The sequence below is a fragment of the Petromyzon marinus genome, chromosome 52 (genome assembly GCF_048934315.1).
Source record: "Petromyzon marinus isolate PM22_M1 ecotype Great Lakes invasive population chromosome 52, UKy_Petmar_22M1.pri1.0, whole genome shotgun sequence".
NCBI classification, from domain to species: Eukaryota; Metazoa; Chordata; class Hyperoartia; order Petromyzontiformes; family Petromyzontidae; genus Petromyzon; species Petromyzon marinus.
The window spans coordinates 3,618,424-3,635,037 of NC_133718.1; the positions used below are offsets into that span (position 1 = coordinate 3,618,424).

Below are 16,614 nucleotides of genomic sequence, written 5' to 3' on the forward strand. Positions count from 1 at the left end.
CAGGACCAAAATCCCAGAAGAAGTTCCGGCGGTTGATGATGAATCGCATCAAGTGGGCCGAGGAATCAAACTCGAAAGAATGTGAGGACCGAGTGTCGCGCAGCGTTTCGCCGGTGGCGCTCGGCCGCCCAGATAACCAAAGCATGCCGCCTCTCCGCAGAATACTCCCTGCCGCTAATCACAATTGGTTTTGGGCAGGCATATCCGTAGGGGGAGGGGTGTGGGGCCAGGGGCATAACCCCCCCCCCCCCCCCCCCGACGCTTTCGAACTTTCAAACTATCAAACTAAACCAGAAGTATCACATCTGACACCGTGACTTCAAAGTGTGGGCCCCCCCCCACAAAGCGCCGGGGCCCGGGATGGTTGCACCGATGTGCCGTGCCCTAGGGACGCCTCTGTGTTTGGAGTTCAGAGAAGCTCGGCTCTCGGTGTGTACAGAACACATTTCCAAACAATGCCTCGTGTCGTTTGGCACGGCGTCTGACGTTTCGCTGCCACGTCCCTGGGAAGCTGCCTCTCTTCGGTTCCTGAAAAGGCTCCCAAGCGGCACGTGGAGGCGTTAACGGAGATCGGTGCTGCGCAACGCCACCATGCGACGCAAAAACACCGCAGCGCACGGCGCAAAAGACGGCAACCGATCGGAAGGAAGCATCTCTCGAGGATTCTAAATTTAAAGCGTCGTGATCTAAGCGTGGCTTTTCTCACTCCAGCGCTGTCCTCCAGACAGTCTCATCCCTTCACCTGATGAAGGCCGCTTGTGTTGTGGCCGAAACGTCGTGATTTTTTGTTATTTTATTTTCACCTACGTGACTTTACCCAATGGAACCAAAGAGTATGCATCTCTCGAGGGCCAGATTTGCACGTTGACGTCACAGCCAAAACACGTCTCATTGGCTTGGTGATTTGCCCACTCTGTTGACTATGATCGTGGAGGTATCCACCACATTTGGCCAGAAATTTGGACAACAAGGAACACGACCTGTGGGGTGTCCTGGTAAAACTTGGTAACCAACTAAAGTCGTTTGTGTTCAGAGTGGAGTGGGCTTTTGCTGAGAGGCAGATATAGAAACAGAATATTTATATTTGAGGAATCCAATGAGCTATGAAGCTCTTTTTCACCGATGTCCGGTAATGGATGGAAAAATGTGCGTGTTTAAATTGGGGAGACGATGCAATAAAAACGATTGCAAGTGGATTGTAAAGAGTTGCAATAAAGCTGGCATGGTGGGTTATCTTTAGAAATAAATTCTGTGGGTTATAAGTTTTTTTTATGGGACACCGTATAATGTGGGTCCTGCATTTATAAACGGATCTCTGCAACGGTAAGAATCGTAGCACATCAAATTCTGACTAGGGTAGACTACAACAAAGGGCTCTTCAAGTTTACTGCATGCCCTACTTTATCCGGACAATTGGTATCGCGGTGCGAGTAGTTTCATGCATCGTTAACTACGGGTACTTCCCGCACCGCTGACTTAGCACGGTTGGCTACGTGTGCTGCGAAATAAGTTCAATGTACATACGTACTGCTGCGTAGTCGCATTGTGCCGCTGTGCTCAGCCAGGACAGACCCATCGACCATATAACGACTGACTTCATGCCCCGATTCACAAATACGAAGTAAGCTTCGTGACGGCGATGCACCCACTCCGCTTCTCTTCACGCTTTTACCTGGCTGTGCGTGTGTTTAGTTTGTTGTCCTTCCACGCACCTCCGATGATCACGGTTGGCTTACGTACGGTACGAAAGAAGTTCAACGCAGATGCATACAACCACCTCGATATAAAGCTGCGGCCGTTGCACCGCGGCAATATCAGCAGCCGTACGAAAAAGAAGCAGGGGCCCTGCTGCATTGGCATGTTTGGCCAAGTTCATTCTGATTTCCACATATCCGATCTGTGTCATTAGCAGGTAACGGTTCACTGATTGAGATCTTCATCGCTGGCTGGGTCGTGACCGATAATAATTTTAACATTTATTTGTCAGGCGTCTTCCACTAATGTCTCAAGTATGTTATCAGCTGGCTAGTCCACTGTTGATGCTGTGTGTGTGTGTGCGCGTGCGTTTCCGTGTTGTGTATGTGTGTGGTGTGCAGCTGACAGTCTGTCGAGTGAGATTCGCCGGAGGAAACCCAACTCCTGCACTCTGGTTTGGGAGGTAATGGACGATACTTACCTTGCAATAGTTTCCTTTCATCTAGCTCAGTGGTTCTTAACCCGGGGTGCACGCTGTACCCCCTGGGGGTGCGAGTCGCCCTTTCTGGGGCGTGCGAGACATGGCCAGATATATTTTTTTCAAGGTAAATCATCGAAACAAATTAAGCAACGGGCACGTAAGCACAACTTTGTCTTATTCATTAACATGATACATTTTTAACAATTGAGAACCAAAGGGGTGCAAGGCTGCAATAAAGGTTAAGAACCACTGGTTTAGAGCAATATGCGAGCCCATTGAATCACATTATAGACTCACCAATTGGTCATTAAGTACATTTATAAATGCGCAACTCTTATAACCTAAGCTATCACGAGTGCGCAATATTCGTACATTGCAAGCTCTATTGAACAATTCTGTCTTGCGTTTTCTACTGAGCTGGTCAAATGTCTGTAAAAGAGTCTCGAACATCGGGCAGCGGCAGTGAGTTCCAGGCCGATGGACCGGTGAGTGGGTGGGTGAGTATGTGGATGAGTAGGTAGGTGAGTTCCAGACGATGAACCAGTGAGTGGGTGGGTGAGTAGGTGAGTTAGTAGGTAGGTGAGTTCCAGGCCGATGAACCAGTGACTGGGTGGGTGAGTAGGTGAGTTAGTAGGTAGGTGAGTTCAGGCCGATGAACCAGTGAGTGGGTGGGTGAGTTCCAGGCCGATGGACCGGTGAGTGGGTGGGCGAGTAGGTGAGTGAGTAGGTAGGTGAGTTCCAGGCCGATGAACCAGTGAGTGGGTGGGTGAGTAGGTGAGTTAGTAGGTAGGTGAGTTCAGGCCGATGAACCAGTGAGTGGGTGGGTGAGTTTCAGGCCGATGAACCAGTGAGTGGGTGGGTGAGTAGGTGAGTTAATAGGTAAGTGAGTTCCAGGCCGATGAACCGGTGAGTGGGTGGGTGAGTAGGTCAGTAGGTAGGTGAGTTCCAGGCCGATGAACCAGTGGGTGAGTTTCAGGCCGATGAACCGGTGAGTGGGTGGGCGAGTAGGTGAGTTAGTAGGTAGGTGAGTTCCAGGCCGATGGACTGCTGACCGCAAAGCCGCTTGGTCAAAATCTCGCCGTCCCGAGTTGCGCGGAACGATCTGGCCGCCATGAGCTGCCGGACGAAGATGAGAGCAATAATAAATAAGGGACGGAGGTGGCTGGGTGGTTCGGAAGCCATTGATCCGATGAGCACCCAAGATCCTGACTTTAAAAACCGGATTTCAGTCACCTCTGTTTCAACCTGATTCTCAAAGTGTCGCGAGTTAAGTTGGTTGCAGAGCTGTTGGCCCACTTGCAACGTATTCGTTGGTGGACTTGCAACGTATTCGTTGGCGAACTCGTAACGTATTAGTTGGTGAATTTGATGCGTATTCGTTGGTGCGCTTGTAAAGAATTCGTTGGCGCACTTGCAACATATTCGTTGGTGAACTTGTAACGTATTCATTGGTGAACTTGCAACGTATTCGTTGGCGAACTTGCAACGTATTCGTTGGTGAACTTGCAACGTATTCATTGGTGTGCTTGCAACGTATTAGTTGGTGAACTTGCAACGTATTCGATGGTGGACTTGCAACGAATTCGTTGGTGAACTTGCAACGTATTCATTGGTATGCTTGCAACGTATTAGTTGGTGAACTTGCAACGAATTCGATGGCTCGGGGGGCCGGCAGCACAGTGTGCCGAACTTGGAAGCGCCAAGTTACATCCCCTCCCAAGGGGCAGGCAACACATTGCCGGGGAAATCCTCACTCTGACCCCGTGGGGCGTGAAAACAATGGCTCGGTGACCCCCGCGCTCTTCCTGCCGGCATTGCCACTGGCTCCTTTGTTTCTTTAATTTGGTCCGGTTTGTTTGAAATGCGGGGGGGGGGGGGGTGCATAAATAGCATAAGGATCGCACTGAACCGTGCGTGACATTTCCTGCCATCTCCAAATCGCCTTCATGTTTGTTGTTAATTGTTTTGTTTATAGAAAGTGTTCGGCGTGAGTGCCTACCACTTGAAATATCACAATGTGGAAAATAATGGGACCCGTGCCCTAAGTTCTTGTGGGGAATTAACCATAGGTTTCAACATCCGTACAAAAACAACCTCTACACACACACACACTCTGTCTGTTTAGTTCCAGGAAAGTCGATGGTAATTCTCCAGAGATGACAAAAAACACCGGTTTCGCTTCATTTCTTTATTATTAATCTGTTAGCATTTTCTTTTCTGCGGCTGTGTTGCTGATGCTGTCATCCTGTGTGCCCCCCCCCCCCCCCCAGTTATATTTGTTCCCAAGTTCGTCGTACCCCCACCGTTCCTTAAGTTGCGCGTCCAAAAATGGCATGCCGTTGATGACAGTGATCGCTCACGTTTCACGTGGTGTGAAGACATTTGTTGGGAGCTGCAGTTGCTAAATTACACAACTCATCGGTGTTTGTCTTGCATTGCGTGTGTGCGCAGTTTGCATTGGAATTCAGGGCATTCATTGTTAACGCTGCCCTGATGGGAAGCTAACTATAAAAGCTCACATTTCAAGATCGTGTGGGCATTATTCGGAGCGGAGAGATCATATTATATATGGTATCTTTTTGTCCGCAGTGTTATTGACAAATGTGCTGGAATTTTTTTGTTATTTGTGCTTGCATGTATGTTGAACTTCTTTCGCACCGTACGTAGCCACAACTGTGCTAATCGGAGGTGTGAGGGAAGAACGACATCCACTGTCAATGCAGTATCACGAAATTGAAAAAAAAAAATATTCTAATCTGAGTGCATATTGTGTTGCAACTTATTTCCGCAGGGCACGGCCAAGGAGAGGAGCTTTGGAGAAATGAAATTCAAGCAGTGTCCCACCGAGAGTTTAGCGAGAGAGCATTTTCGCAAGCACGGTGTGGAGCAGTACTGGGATCTGTGCTTGAGTGAGTCCGTGCTGGAAATGACGGAGGACTGAGGGGGGCCTGGCCCAGCACGGGATACGTCGTAGGCTAGCTGTGGAATCGACGCTCCCCTCCCCCTCCCGTTGCCCTCCCATCTTCCCAGCGCCGTTCCCTCGGTGTGTGCTTCTACGATTCTTTAACGCAGAAGAAGTTATGACAGCGAGGGGCCCCAGCCGGCTTGGCTTGTTTGTAAATTTAAGGAAAGAAAAAAAAATGTTTTGGTCTTTCCTCCCTTTTCAATCCTTGTCCATTGTTTTATGACGATTTGTTGTGGGAGTAAGGGCCAGCAAAAGTTTAGTGCGCGATTCTCAGGAGTGAATCACGGAGGCATGTGGGGTACGTTTAGTGTTTTTTCAGAGAAGGATTAAAACGTGGGTTGTTTTGGTCCCGCTGTGGATCTCGCCCCAGTCTGCGTGCTCGGTCTTCGGGAAACAGTCTTGACTGCCCTTCCCGTAACCTCAGCTGGCGACATGCGGAATGAAACGCGCCTAACGATCATTCGCCGTTATCAACATCCTTAAAAGCACAACAATTGTGAACCTTTCCTCCCCAGTTAAGGCTTAAACCATCTCCACGTTAATGGATAGGGTGCAGAATCATGTAAACGTTGATGTTTTGTAAAAAAAAAAAATCTACGTTTATATTGGTTGTGCTGTGCATGTCATGAGATGCAGTGTACATTCAGAACTCTCAGAGCAGGGCAACCCTTCATATTAAAGAATGGCCCACAGACGCGGATATCACAGCTTGCATCCGAGATGCCTTCAAGTGACCTCTAGTCCACACCGTAGAGGAGCGGCACTTTTCCACCCGCTCTGCCAATGAGAGTAATGTTCGTCGCATGACGGTGAAACTGACATTTAGTCATAAAATTGAGTACAAAACTGATATCGGATTTTTTTCCCCGCCATCATCGTTGGCCGTTCTGAGACCATCTCGACATTTGAGAACCCGGTTTAATCGCAGGTGACGGAAAGCAGGATTTTTAACCCAGCACCTCAGCGGTGCCAGCTTGGCACTGATCAATGAGCCACCAGGCCCCCACCCCACATGAATCGATAATACTGAACAAATCTCCCAAGTTGAAAGGCAGGCGGAATCGACCGTTTGGCATGATGCATTTGCAATCCGACGTGTGCGCGCGGTCCGTCTCGTATTGCATCGCGTCTTTTTCAACGTAAACTTTGCAACAAAACGGCACCGATGAAGATCGCCGATGTTTGCAGACACGCGCGTAACCCCAAGCGTGGATTTCCCGGTCAGGCTGAGCTTTGGAGCCTTTTCGTCAACCTTTCGCCACCGTGCACGGCTGCGGTGGACACCTTTGAGAGTTGATGCCCGCAGTGGTGCGTGGCAAAAGTGAAGCTCCGCACGAGATTTGTGTCCAGTTGGGTAGGCGGCAACTGCTCGCTCCAGTCGGTGTACGAACCAATAATGTGTACACCACCATCGCTGCGGTCGGCTTGTGTCGCGCGCGAGTTTTACCGTCTTAATCCTGAATTTTCTTTCTATGCCGTGAAAGCTGCCCACCCCCTCTCACTGATGCTGTGTTCCTAGCTGTGTGCACACTTTTGCACACTCGTGCATAACATATACTCGCTCGGGTACTTGGCGGGTTCTCCACTTGGCGTGCTTTTATCATTATTGTTTTTCAGGCCACCTCATATCTATACAACCCAATGTGTTCCTACTATTTTTTTTCTTTTCCGCGTATTTGCCCACGAGCCCGGAGTAGATAACTCACTTGTCGGTACCACCTGAAGTGGTGGCATCACTTTCTTTGATCCCATATGTTGATGTGGCCAATAACAGTGAATTGTGGTAACCATTTGAAATGAGTGGGCTCTCAAAAAACAGTTTGAGCCATGTACATTGGTACCTTTAAGGGTTTGCTACCTTTGGTGATACCAATTTCTCTTTGGGGCCCATGGACTATTATTAGAGAGAAGTTAATATTCATGAAAACTGGGTTGTCATTAGATTACACTATGCCATCCGTTTTGGCTTACTAGGAGTGCAGGGGGGGGGTATTCAAGTCAAGTGAGCTGCCCTTGATTGGACAAAAATAATTAGTTTTGTAATGAGAAGTGTGTGTACGTGCACGTTTGTGCAGTAATGTCGGTATCATTTTTATTTTTGTCAGCATACCGTTGGTAGTTACATTGTATCACGGTAATAAATGCCGGTTAAGAGCTTCAGATGAGACATCACCACCATGGATTAGCATGTAGAATTGGCATACACGTGCGTGAAGAATTAAAAAAAATCGCCATAAGACGCAACCAAATATAAAAGCGAGAAAGTATGCCTCTGTTCAATGACTAATTTTAGCGTGCGTTTTGATATTTGAGATGTTAGACGGGATTTAAAGATGTGCTTTCATGGCTTGTGTACATATACTTTATTAATAAAAAATAACAATTGAAAAAAACCCAATCATGGACTTCCTCGGTGGATGGGTTTTAAGAATTGTGCACAATACGAACGATGTTATGGGACCTTTTTGCCAGTAGCGACTCACCCCGAGTTAGAAATACCCTGATTGCATTGTCTTTGGCGTTCTCTGCTCTGACACTGGTGTTACAAGGCCAATCAGTTTCGAGGACAATGCATATATTATCAAAGCATGTTTGTTTGCATGTTCACCACAAGTACGTGTGGTGAATACAGACATGATTCCTTGTAAAAGGTTTCTATTTGGTGTTTAAACATCTCAACACCTGTTTTATTGCCAAAAGGGCAAAACCTATGATTATTTTTTCATACGAGCTATGTTGTAGCCAGCAGAGGGCAGTGCAGAAAAATACAGTAATGTAAACTTTTTTAAATTTTACCCGGTAAGGCCCACTACGCTATTTAGCTCGTTTTTTTAAGAAGCGATCTGGCCACAAATGTTAGCTCAACAAAGTGGCTTATTTCGTGGGAATTTACGGTAGAGGGAAAAACCGGAGGACCCGGAGAAAAATCCACGACTCCCGCGAGAACACGGGGGAGAACATGGAAACTCTAAATATACAGCAGCAGGCGCCAGGGTCGGGATTGAACCCACGGACCTCCTGTATACCAGGCGAGGTAGTTCACATGTCCCCACGTTTATCCTACATGGATCGGATTGGCAAAATATGGGGTTCATAACCCCCACGATCCGCACGGTGTGGGGAAAGCCCGCATCCAGCAGTGGACTGGCATGTTGCTGTACATGCATGCGCACACAGTAAACATTTTCAATGTCCTGTATATATGTGTAGTGACTTACTCGGAGACACTTAAGAGTAGGAGGCACTCTTGTTTATTAACACGGCCTGACAGTGCACACTTAGTAACTACGGTTCTCAGTGGGGACAGCTGGTAGACTGCCTGACTTCCGACGCCGAGATGGTGAAAACCCCAGCAGCACGTCTGGATCCCACTCTCAACGACGGACTCGAGGTCCCCTCGCGGGGCCTCTCGACCACTGTCGGAATGAACCCGGGATTAAAGAGGGGCGAGCTATTGAAACCGAACAGTTTTGGAGCGGGTCCTGGTCGCCGGGCACCCAAGTGGGACGAGGTTTGACTTCCTGCGGACCCCCGGGACGATGCGTAAATGGCTTAACGGGCACAGCCTCTACCGAGAAGAAGGTGACAGCCGTTCCCTCGACCCCGGTCCGTCTGTAGAAGGCGCCGTCGGTGGTGGGTCTGCGGGTGTCAGGCTGTGGGATCCTACTGAGGCGAAACCTCCGTGCCTGCTCGCCCTGGCTCGCCGGACACATCAGACACCCGCAACGCAGGCAGGCAGGCAGGGGAGATGACCTGTCCACCACAAGGTGGAACATAGGGTTTCAAATGACGGGTGCACAAACCAGCGCCTGCGAGCGACTTGGATAAGCACGCACTGCGGCCTCCTGACCTCAGTCACCTCAACAGATCCCTGCCATGGCCGGTGCAGTTTGGGGAACGTGCCCAGGGGCTCCTGGGGCTCCTGGGGATAATATAACTTACGCTTTGTCTTTTAGTGGTCCATGGGGTACTGGATTCACGTTGCCCCAGAAAGCTTCTCATTGGCTGCCTAGTTAACATCTCCTAGCCACCGTGATGATGATGAGAGACACGCACACTCCAAATATACAGCAGCAGGCGTCCTCAGGGTCGGGATCGAATTCACGACATCCTGCACACCAGGCGAGGTAGTTAACATCTCCTAGCCACCGTGGTGATGATAATGAGAGAGACGCGCAAACTCCAAATACACAGCAGGTGTCAGGGTCGGGATCGAAACCCACGACATCCTGCACACCAGGCGAGGTAGTCAACATCTCCTAGCCACCGTGGCGCCCCGATCATAGCGAGGCGACGTTTTGTGCAATCCCCCTTCTTCAGAGCACGCAAAGCAATATCATCGCGAGTCGCGTTGACGTCGTCTCGTCGCTAGGGGAACCAAACTTGGCCGCGAAAACAAATGGTTGAGGAGGCCGTCGACAATCTGCTACAGGGGACGTCGGGGGATGGTTCCTGTTGACCGCTGCCGCGTGATCCCAGGCCTTTAAACTCACGATTCCGCTGCGGCCTCGGCCGTCGTTCGCTCGGCTAACAATGCCAGGCCTCCTACGACGACGGTGAGAAGCGGCCAGCTGCTTTGACAACACGAGTCGAAGTTGCTCGCGACAACTTAACACGGCGGCCACATCGGAGCCTACGGTCTTGCCTGGAAGCCGCGCCGGGCCGCCGTTGATGGAGGCGGCGGCGGCTCAGCGGCGGTGGTGGTGGTGGTGGTCGCTGTGGCAGTCGTGGCCACTGCCGCCTTTGTCTCTCCTCTCGAGCCTGCTGCTCGCTCTCTTCTGCGCCCTCGCCGACCCGCTGTGCGAGAGGCTACAACAGGCGGGCGGTGGCGGTGGCGAGGTTGCGATGCTGATGAAAGCTGCGTTGGACTCGGCGGTGCATGGAGCCGTGGCCATGTGGAGCTGGGCTCTCGTGTGCGGCGGAGGAGGCTTCGCGGTGTCGCTACGGGGAGGAGGAGGAGGTGATGGAGGAGGTGATGGAGGAGGTGGTGGTGGTGGAGGTACAGCCGTTGCTCAGGTGCTGCTCGCGGGCTTCCTGGCCTGCTGCCTTGACCTGGATCACTTCGTCATGGCCAGGTCGCTGCGGATTTCGGTGAGGTGGTGGTGGTTGTGTGGTTGGCTCGTTGTTGTTGTTGTTAGGCGGTGGTGGTATTCGGGGTGGTCGATTCTGACATCTTCAAGTGAGCACCGTAGTACCTGTGGTGCGGTGTGGGGGGGGTGGGGGGAAACGTCGGCCCTGCGGGGGAGACAAAGGCGGCCGGGCGTGGTGCTGGCCACCGAACCCCCCCCCACCCCCCACCAACTCGTGTGCCGTGCCGGCCTTCATAGGTGCTGCTCGCTCGCTAACAACACTTGGCACAATCGAGTCTTGCTTGTTGAGGCCACACACGGGGAGATCTTTCGGATGATGGGAGTTCCATGGTGGTTTACCCCGGCGGTGGTAATAATAGTGATGGTGCGAGTTATATGGTTATGGGGGGGGGGAGACGTACGCATCGTCATAAAACTATTTTTTTTTGCAACACAGAAAATGTGCGAATGGGCGGTGTGACATCGAAGTCCCTGGCTGGAGGAGACACATTTAGCAGCACACACACACACTCTCTCTGCACCTTGTGGCACAGCAGCCTCAAGTACCCGCTTTTACCAGCGGCGGTCGTCCACCCGGTATACCTCCAAAGTTCGCCAGGGGCCATCTATTTAGCAGGTACGCAAAAATCTGTCAAAACTTGAGCCCCCCCCTCCTCCTCCTCTCTCCCTGTAGGCACGTGAACTTGTTACACACCCCCCCCCCCCCGAATCCTATAGAACGGCCGATATTTAATCCACGCAGAAACGATCAAGGATTAATAATAATAACGTGTTTAAGCAAAGCGAGAGTCCACCGCCGGACTATCTAACTCATCTGAAGGCCAATGTAGATAAATTATTATCGAGGCTTCACCCCCCCCCCCGTTTCCTATGCGTACATTGTTAGTAGACCCCCCCCCCCCCATACGCAAGCGAACGCATTTGTGTTAACCCCCCTCCATGCGTACGAACTCAATGGATGGCCCATCGTCGACCGTTCAGAAACCGTGTTACATACCTGTCAACCACTTATCAGTGCCCTACCTTATTACTACAGGCCAATGCAGACCTTATTGGTCACCCCCGTGCCCCTTATAAATCTCAGTGTTCATCCTGCAAAGTCCCATCACAAGGTGAGAAACACAAACAAAGACAAATCGTTGTTTTTTTTTTTGGCCTCTATTGAAGCGGGCCGTACGGCCGTATGAATCTGAAAACACAATTTCCCTATGCAAGAATACGGGGGGGTAAACCGCATGGGTTGAGAGCGGTGGCGTTGAAACGACGCACGTGGCGCGGAAAGTGGGTGCCGCGGTGGCTAGGAGATGTTGACGACCTCGCCTGCTATACAGGAGGTCGTGGGTTCGATCCCGAACCTGACACCTGTATATTTGGAGTTTGAGCGTCTCTATCTCGCTCTGCCCGTGGAAGTGAGGATTTGCTCCAGCTCCTCCGGTTTTTCTTTCCACATTTAGAATCGGCGTCGGGACGTTTACAGTATTTTGCTGCTATAAATTTCCACGTGATAAGCCACTTCATTAGGCTATCATTTCTAATGGCCAGGTTGCTTCTGATAAAGAGCTACCATAGCTTTAGTGGGCCTTACCTGATAAAATAAATAGTTTAGTGTTCCTTCACGGAAGAACCGCCTTGTCGCGAAAACGCGACGCGTGAACTCCCAGTTACGTTGAACTTCATTCACACCGTACGTAGCCAACCGTGCTAATCGGAGGTGCGTGGGGAAGGGCAACAAAGTAACCACCCGGCGACGTGTAACGTGGCATCCACGCAGGACCTGCACAGGCTGCGCGGCCGCCCTCCCCTGCACAACACCACGCTGGTGCTCGCCCTGGCCCTCTCGCTGGAGGTGGTGCTGGTTCGCCCGCTGGGCCTGCTGGGCGGGCCCTGGGAGCGGCTGCCGGCGCTGGCGGCGCTCGCGTGGCTGTCTCACCACGTGCGCGACGGCGCCCGCCGCGGCCTCTGGCTCTGGCCGCTGGGCTCGACGCCGCCGCTGCCGCGCTGGGCCTACCTGGCGCTGACGGCCGCGCTGCCGCACGCGACCGCGCTGGCGCTGGCCGCGTGCGGGAGGGCCGGGGGGCCGGCGCAGCGGAGACAGCCGAACGGAGCCGGTAACAACAACAGTAGCTGCAGCAATGACAGCAGCAACAGCACGTTTAATTGTGGCTTAGATGTAAAATCGCCGAACGGGCCCCTGTGTTCGAGTCAGGGCAACCTCCCAACAGAGTGCACTGGCTCCTCAAGTGTAATGAGTTGATGGTCACCAATGACTGCACACACACGAGAGAGAGCGAAAGAGAAAAGCTGTCACGTAAAATTTGGTTCTGCACTTAAATTTGGATGAATTCCAGCTCTGACAATGAAAATATATGTATCACGGTCATGTCACGAACATTACTCTCATATGCGGAGTGGGTGGGGAAGTGCTGCCACCCTGCTGCATTGGCCAAGTTACTCGAAGGGAGCTTGGACGCAGCTCTGTGAGAGCCACTTCCGTGGGCCGTTTTCGAACACGGCCCACCGGCGGTGGCCGTTGCACTGTTCTGCGGCAGATCTGGTAAACAACCATTGGGGGATGCCTTGCCGTCGTCATTATCATCATCAGCCATGATGAATCCACTGCTGCAATGTAGCGATCCATCCAGCACCTGCGCACGAACTGATTTCATCGCTCCATCTTCTTGGCTGCCACTCCGTCATCATTCCTGACCACCGGCCATCACCCTTCTTGCCACGGCGTGTCATGCCCACGCCCCACTTACTTTGCTTAGCTGCTTCATTTAGACTGCAGGAGGAATCCGATGAGCTATGAAGCTCTTTTTCACAGATGTCCAGTATGTATGGGCACGGGGTCAGTAAGTTACAACAGCGGACATAATACAACAACACGATGGGAGTGCAACATAGAGAAAATGGTAAATGATTAAATATGAATAATTAATAGAACGTTAAATCATGTAAGTCCGATTTATCGAGATTGGGCAAGGCAGCAAAAGCAACAAAACAGTCCCAGACTACACCAGGATAACGCAGAGTCCCTCAATAACACCGCACATTAATCATAATACGTGTTAAACTGACCGCACATTAAACATTTAACTGTCAATGTTCACAGGTAATGATCAAAGTTACGAATCGCATTTGCAAATGTGACTGCGCAGTTGACAAGGCTACTCACGAGCGTGTTGTGTGTGTGTGTGTGTTTTTTGCAGGTTCATTCGTCTGAAGGATACTTGAATGGGACGTTGACCAATCAATTTTGTGCAATCGTGGATGGTTTTTGCCGCCCACACCGAAAACATTCCTCCGATGTCCGCTGTCTCGCCATGCGATCCCCGGACTTTACTTACGAGCCGTGTTAACTCGTTAAGCGAGCTGCAGTTTGGGTCCATAATATAGTTGTTGTTTTTTTGGGTTAAATCGCGTAAATATAAATGTGTCGTTAAACCCGCCGCCACCCGACACGGCCAATTAGCAAGGTTTGTTACGTAAACAGAACGTGCCGATTCGTTACTAGTACAGCGCACCGGTGTGTTGGAGAGCAAATCCACAACATTGCCCGGTATGCTGTACTTGTATTTATATTTATGCGATATAACCCAAAAAAACCTATATTATGTATGATATTGGTCGCGAAAGCCTACTAGTTAGCAGTTTGGGTACGAAGCTGTGATCTGAGTATAGTTTACACATGGGCATCTTCTGTGTGCTGTTGCTTATTGAAGCAAATCCTGAATTATTTAATGATTGTGTTTCCAAAGAACACTTTAGAGTTTTGTAGCATCAGCATCGTCATCCACCAGTCTTCATCATCAGGAGCATCATCATAGTCATCAATCATCAGCAGCAGTTGCAGCAGCATCATAATCACCATCTTTAATTCGTAATCATCTGCAGCAGCATTGTCAAACATTTATTAGTCAACATCATCACCGCCCCCACACGTTGCGTTATAATTTCAATGATCAGCCAATCCACCTGCATGTGTTACTTGAGACTGGAAACCCGAGATGGAGTTTGTCGCATCCTGAAACTGGATCCTGGAGCCACAAATGCACGTGCTTTTGTGTATATATTTTGCCTTAATGGGATTGTGAATAACCGACGGTGTCACTTTGGTCACCAATATCAAACCGCGGACGGCAGAGTAACGCCACCGCCCACTTTGACTTTCACCGTCAGAATTTCTGCTACCAGTTAAGTTTGTGAGACTTTGGGTGTCTGTGTGAGTCTGTGGGTATTTATTATGTATCTCCATGTGACTGCCTCAAACCACGGACCACATAGTAACACGATGGCCCGCTTTGAGGCCTAGAAGCTACTCAGATATATTTTGCCCAGTGGTGGCTCATGACATTTCCGCTAGGTGGAGATGTTGCGAGTGACCTCTGAAATTATGGTGTTCTAATTAAGAAAAACCTCGTCATATTATTGGCATTCCCGTGAAAGTGATATAATTTATCTACTAACGGTAGGCATTTATAAACAATACGAAACAAAACAACAAATCACTCAAATGCTGTCGCCATGACCCTCAAGTCCACACTACACAACCCCGTTGACACTGCCAAATGCCTAGAGCGTGTAGGCTGTGGACCTGTTATATTTGCACAGTGCAACCTCGCGTTTTCCACTACCCTGAATGGGTCTCAAACCCCGCGGCTAAAATACGAAGCTGCTAATCGCAACGAATGAAGGGAAATCTCTCACTCGGGCGCCTTTACAGCTGCCCTGAGGCAGCACAAATCAGACTTGTGGCGTTGCAGCGGTTTCTAATACGAACTTAAAATGTTATCTTCATTAAGCAATTAACGTTGAAATAAGCATTTGACGTGTTTTAAACGCAACAAAACAATATATGTTAAAGTATTTTTTATTAGAAAAAGTAATATTAAAAAATTCTTTTTTTTTTTAAACACGCTTTAAATGAAATGTACCGTGCTGGTAATGGAAAACTCCACGACCCCGAGCCCTCAATACTCTGATAGTGCGCTGTTTTTGAGTTGTACGCCATTTGGCGTCTTCTGGTCCAACACCAATGGAGACTAGGCTCGAAGAAAAGCCGTCTCGGGTGTGGACCAATCAAATTCAAGGACAGTGCCAATATTATTATCAGAGTTGTCTTTTTTGTTTGCATTTTGACTGCTTGTGTTGTGGTTATTGCAAACATGATGCCTTGAATAAAGGTGTCAGTTTTTGTGCCAGTTAAAAGGGTAAAACCTATTCCTATATCTTGTTACTGGCAAAGGAGGTCTCATAACAGACGGTGAGTTAAATAAAAGCGTGTAAATAACAATAATTAAAAAAATAACTTCTCATCTCCTGCCGCTTGGTGGGGTGACGCCCTTTGTGGACGAACCGCGCCTGATTTTGCCACAGATTTTTAACCGTGGCCAGGATTGTCAACCCGGGGCGACCGGGTGCGTAGCACATTGAAGGCACCACTGCCACCACTGCACGCACAACACCCGCTACTCGGTGGCAGTGGCGTCAGCACGGCGCCTGTGCCAGGCCAGGAGCACTTTGAGGCCACGTTAAGTTGTCGAAGGCTCACTGGCAGGGGGGGGTCGGGGGGTCACGGAACAGACCCAGGTGCCGTGGGTTGACTGACTTGAGATGACTGGCAGATGCACCGGCTACTGTGCCAACTCCACATACATACAAACATGCATATATACACACAGGAGAACCCTTCTTAACGATGGTTATTGGTTCCACCAAACCGGTCGTTGTGTGATTTGTTCGTTTAGCGAGCATAGGAAATGTACTGGAATGGCGCAATTCGTTCCAGTAGCATCGAATTTAAACCATGCCCACACACGCTCATGAATGGACGTCGCTGGTTGGCCAAGGCCTGGTCAGACAACTTTGGAGCTCGCCGATTGGCCGAAATTGGCGGTCGCGTGCTCGTCGTAGTAAGCCCGTCGTTAACAGGGGAAATGGTCGTTAAGCGAACACATTGGGCTCTATGGAGGGCCGGCGTTAAGCGATTAGTCATCAACAGGGGTGGTCGTTAAGACGGGTTCTACTCTATACTATACACTACTATACACTACACTATGCACTACGTTACTCTACACGACTATACACTGGACGTTGAGCTCTATTGAGGCGTGTCGTTAAGCGATTGGTCGTTGACATGGGTGGCCGTCAAGAGGGGTTTTACTCTCCACAAGATGTGCACGTTTTAAGTTTCGTGATGGAGTCGCTGGCCATGGACTCCCCTCCCCCGTGTGAAGGGGATGTTTTGACAGACGGAGGATGGGATGTTGGAGGCGCCTTGGTTTGAACAGGGTGAGTAGGGTGGGAGCCAACTAGGGGGGAGGTGCCATTGTGTTCCCAATTGTCCGTAGAAAATAAATATATATGTATACACCATTGCATCC

The 16,614-nt window shown here is 50.1% G+C and overlaps 2 protein-coding genes and 1 long non-coding RNA gene across 7 annotated transcripts in view; all 3 read left to right on the top strand.

Annotated features, from left to right (window-relative positions):
• Positions 1–7,539, top strand: part of PRPF3 (pre-mRNA processing factor 3) — a 30,522-nt gene extending 22,983 nt beyond the window's left edge. For all 5 annotated transcript variants that reach the window (XM_032973816.2, XM_032973811.2, XM_032973812.2 and 2 more), the window contains exons 14-16: positions 4–81; positions 2,097–2,158; positions 4,968–7,539. In XM_032973816.2, the coding sequence (XP_032829707.2) occupies positions 4–81; positions 2,097–2,158; positions 4,968–5,117 (290 nt within the window). In that variant the 3' untranslated portion in view covers positions 5,118–7,539. The remainder of the gene's footprint in view (positions 1–3; positions 82–2,096; positions 2,159–4,967) is intronic.
• Positions 2,165–4,055, top strand: LOC142931307 (uncharacterized). The gene is made up of 2 exons (XR_012947302.1): positions 2,165–2,693; positions 2,892–4,055. It is a non-coding gene; the product is annotated as an uncharacterized LOC142931307 (long non-coding RNA).
• Positions 7,540–9,231: 1,692 nt separating the features above from the next.
• Positions 9,232–16,604, top strand: TMEM267 (transmembrane protein 267). The gene is made up of 3 exons (XM_032973870.2): positions 9,232–10,232; positions 12,003–12,339; positions 13,441–16,604. Exons 1-3 carry the CDS (start codon positions 9,813–9,815, stop codon positions 13,452–13,454), a joined length of 771 nt encoding a protein of 256 aa, XP_032829761.2. The 5' UTR covers positions 9,232–9,812; the 3' UTR covers positions 13,455–16,604.
• The last annotated feature ends 10 nt before the right edge of the window (positions 16,605–16,614 follow it).

Excerpts from the sequence above, each read along its gene's own strand:
- TMEM267 (XM_032973870.2), top strand. The coding sequence starts at position 9,813 with ATGGAGGCGGCGGCGGCTCAGCGGCGGTGGTGGTGGTGGTGGTCGCTG. Across the intron at positions 10,233-12,002 it reads CCAGGTCGCTGCGGATTTCG|GACCTGCACAGGCTGCGCGG; the intron begins GTGAGGTGGTGG and ends GCATCCACGCAG.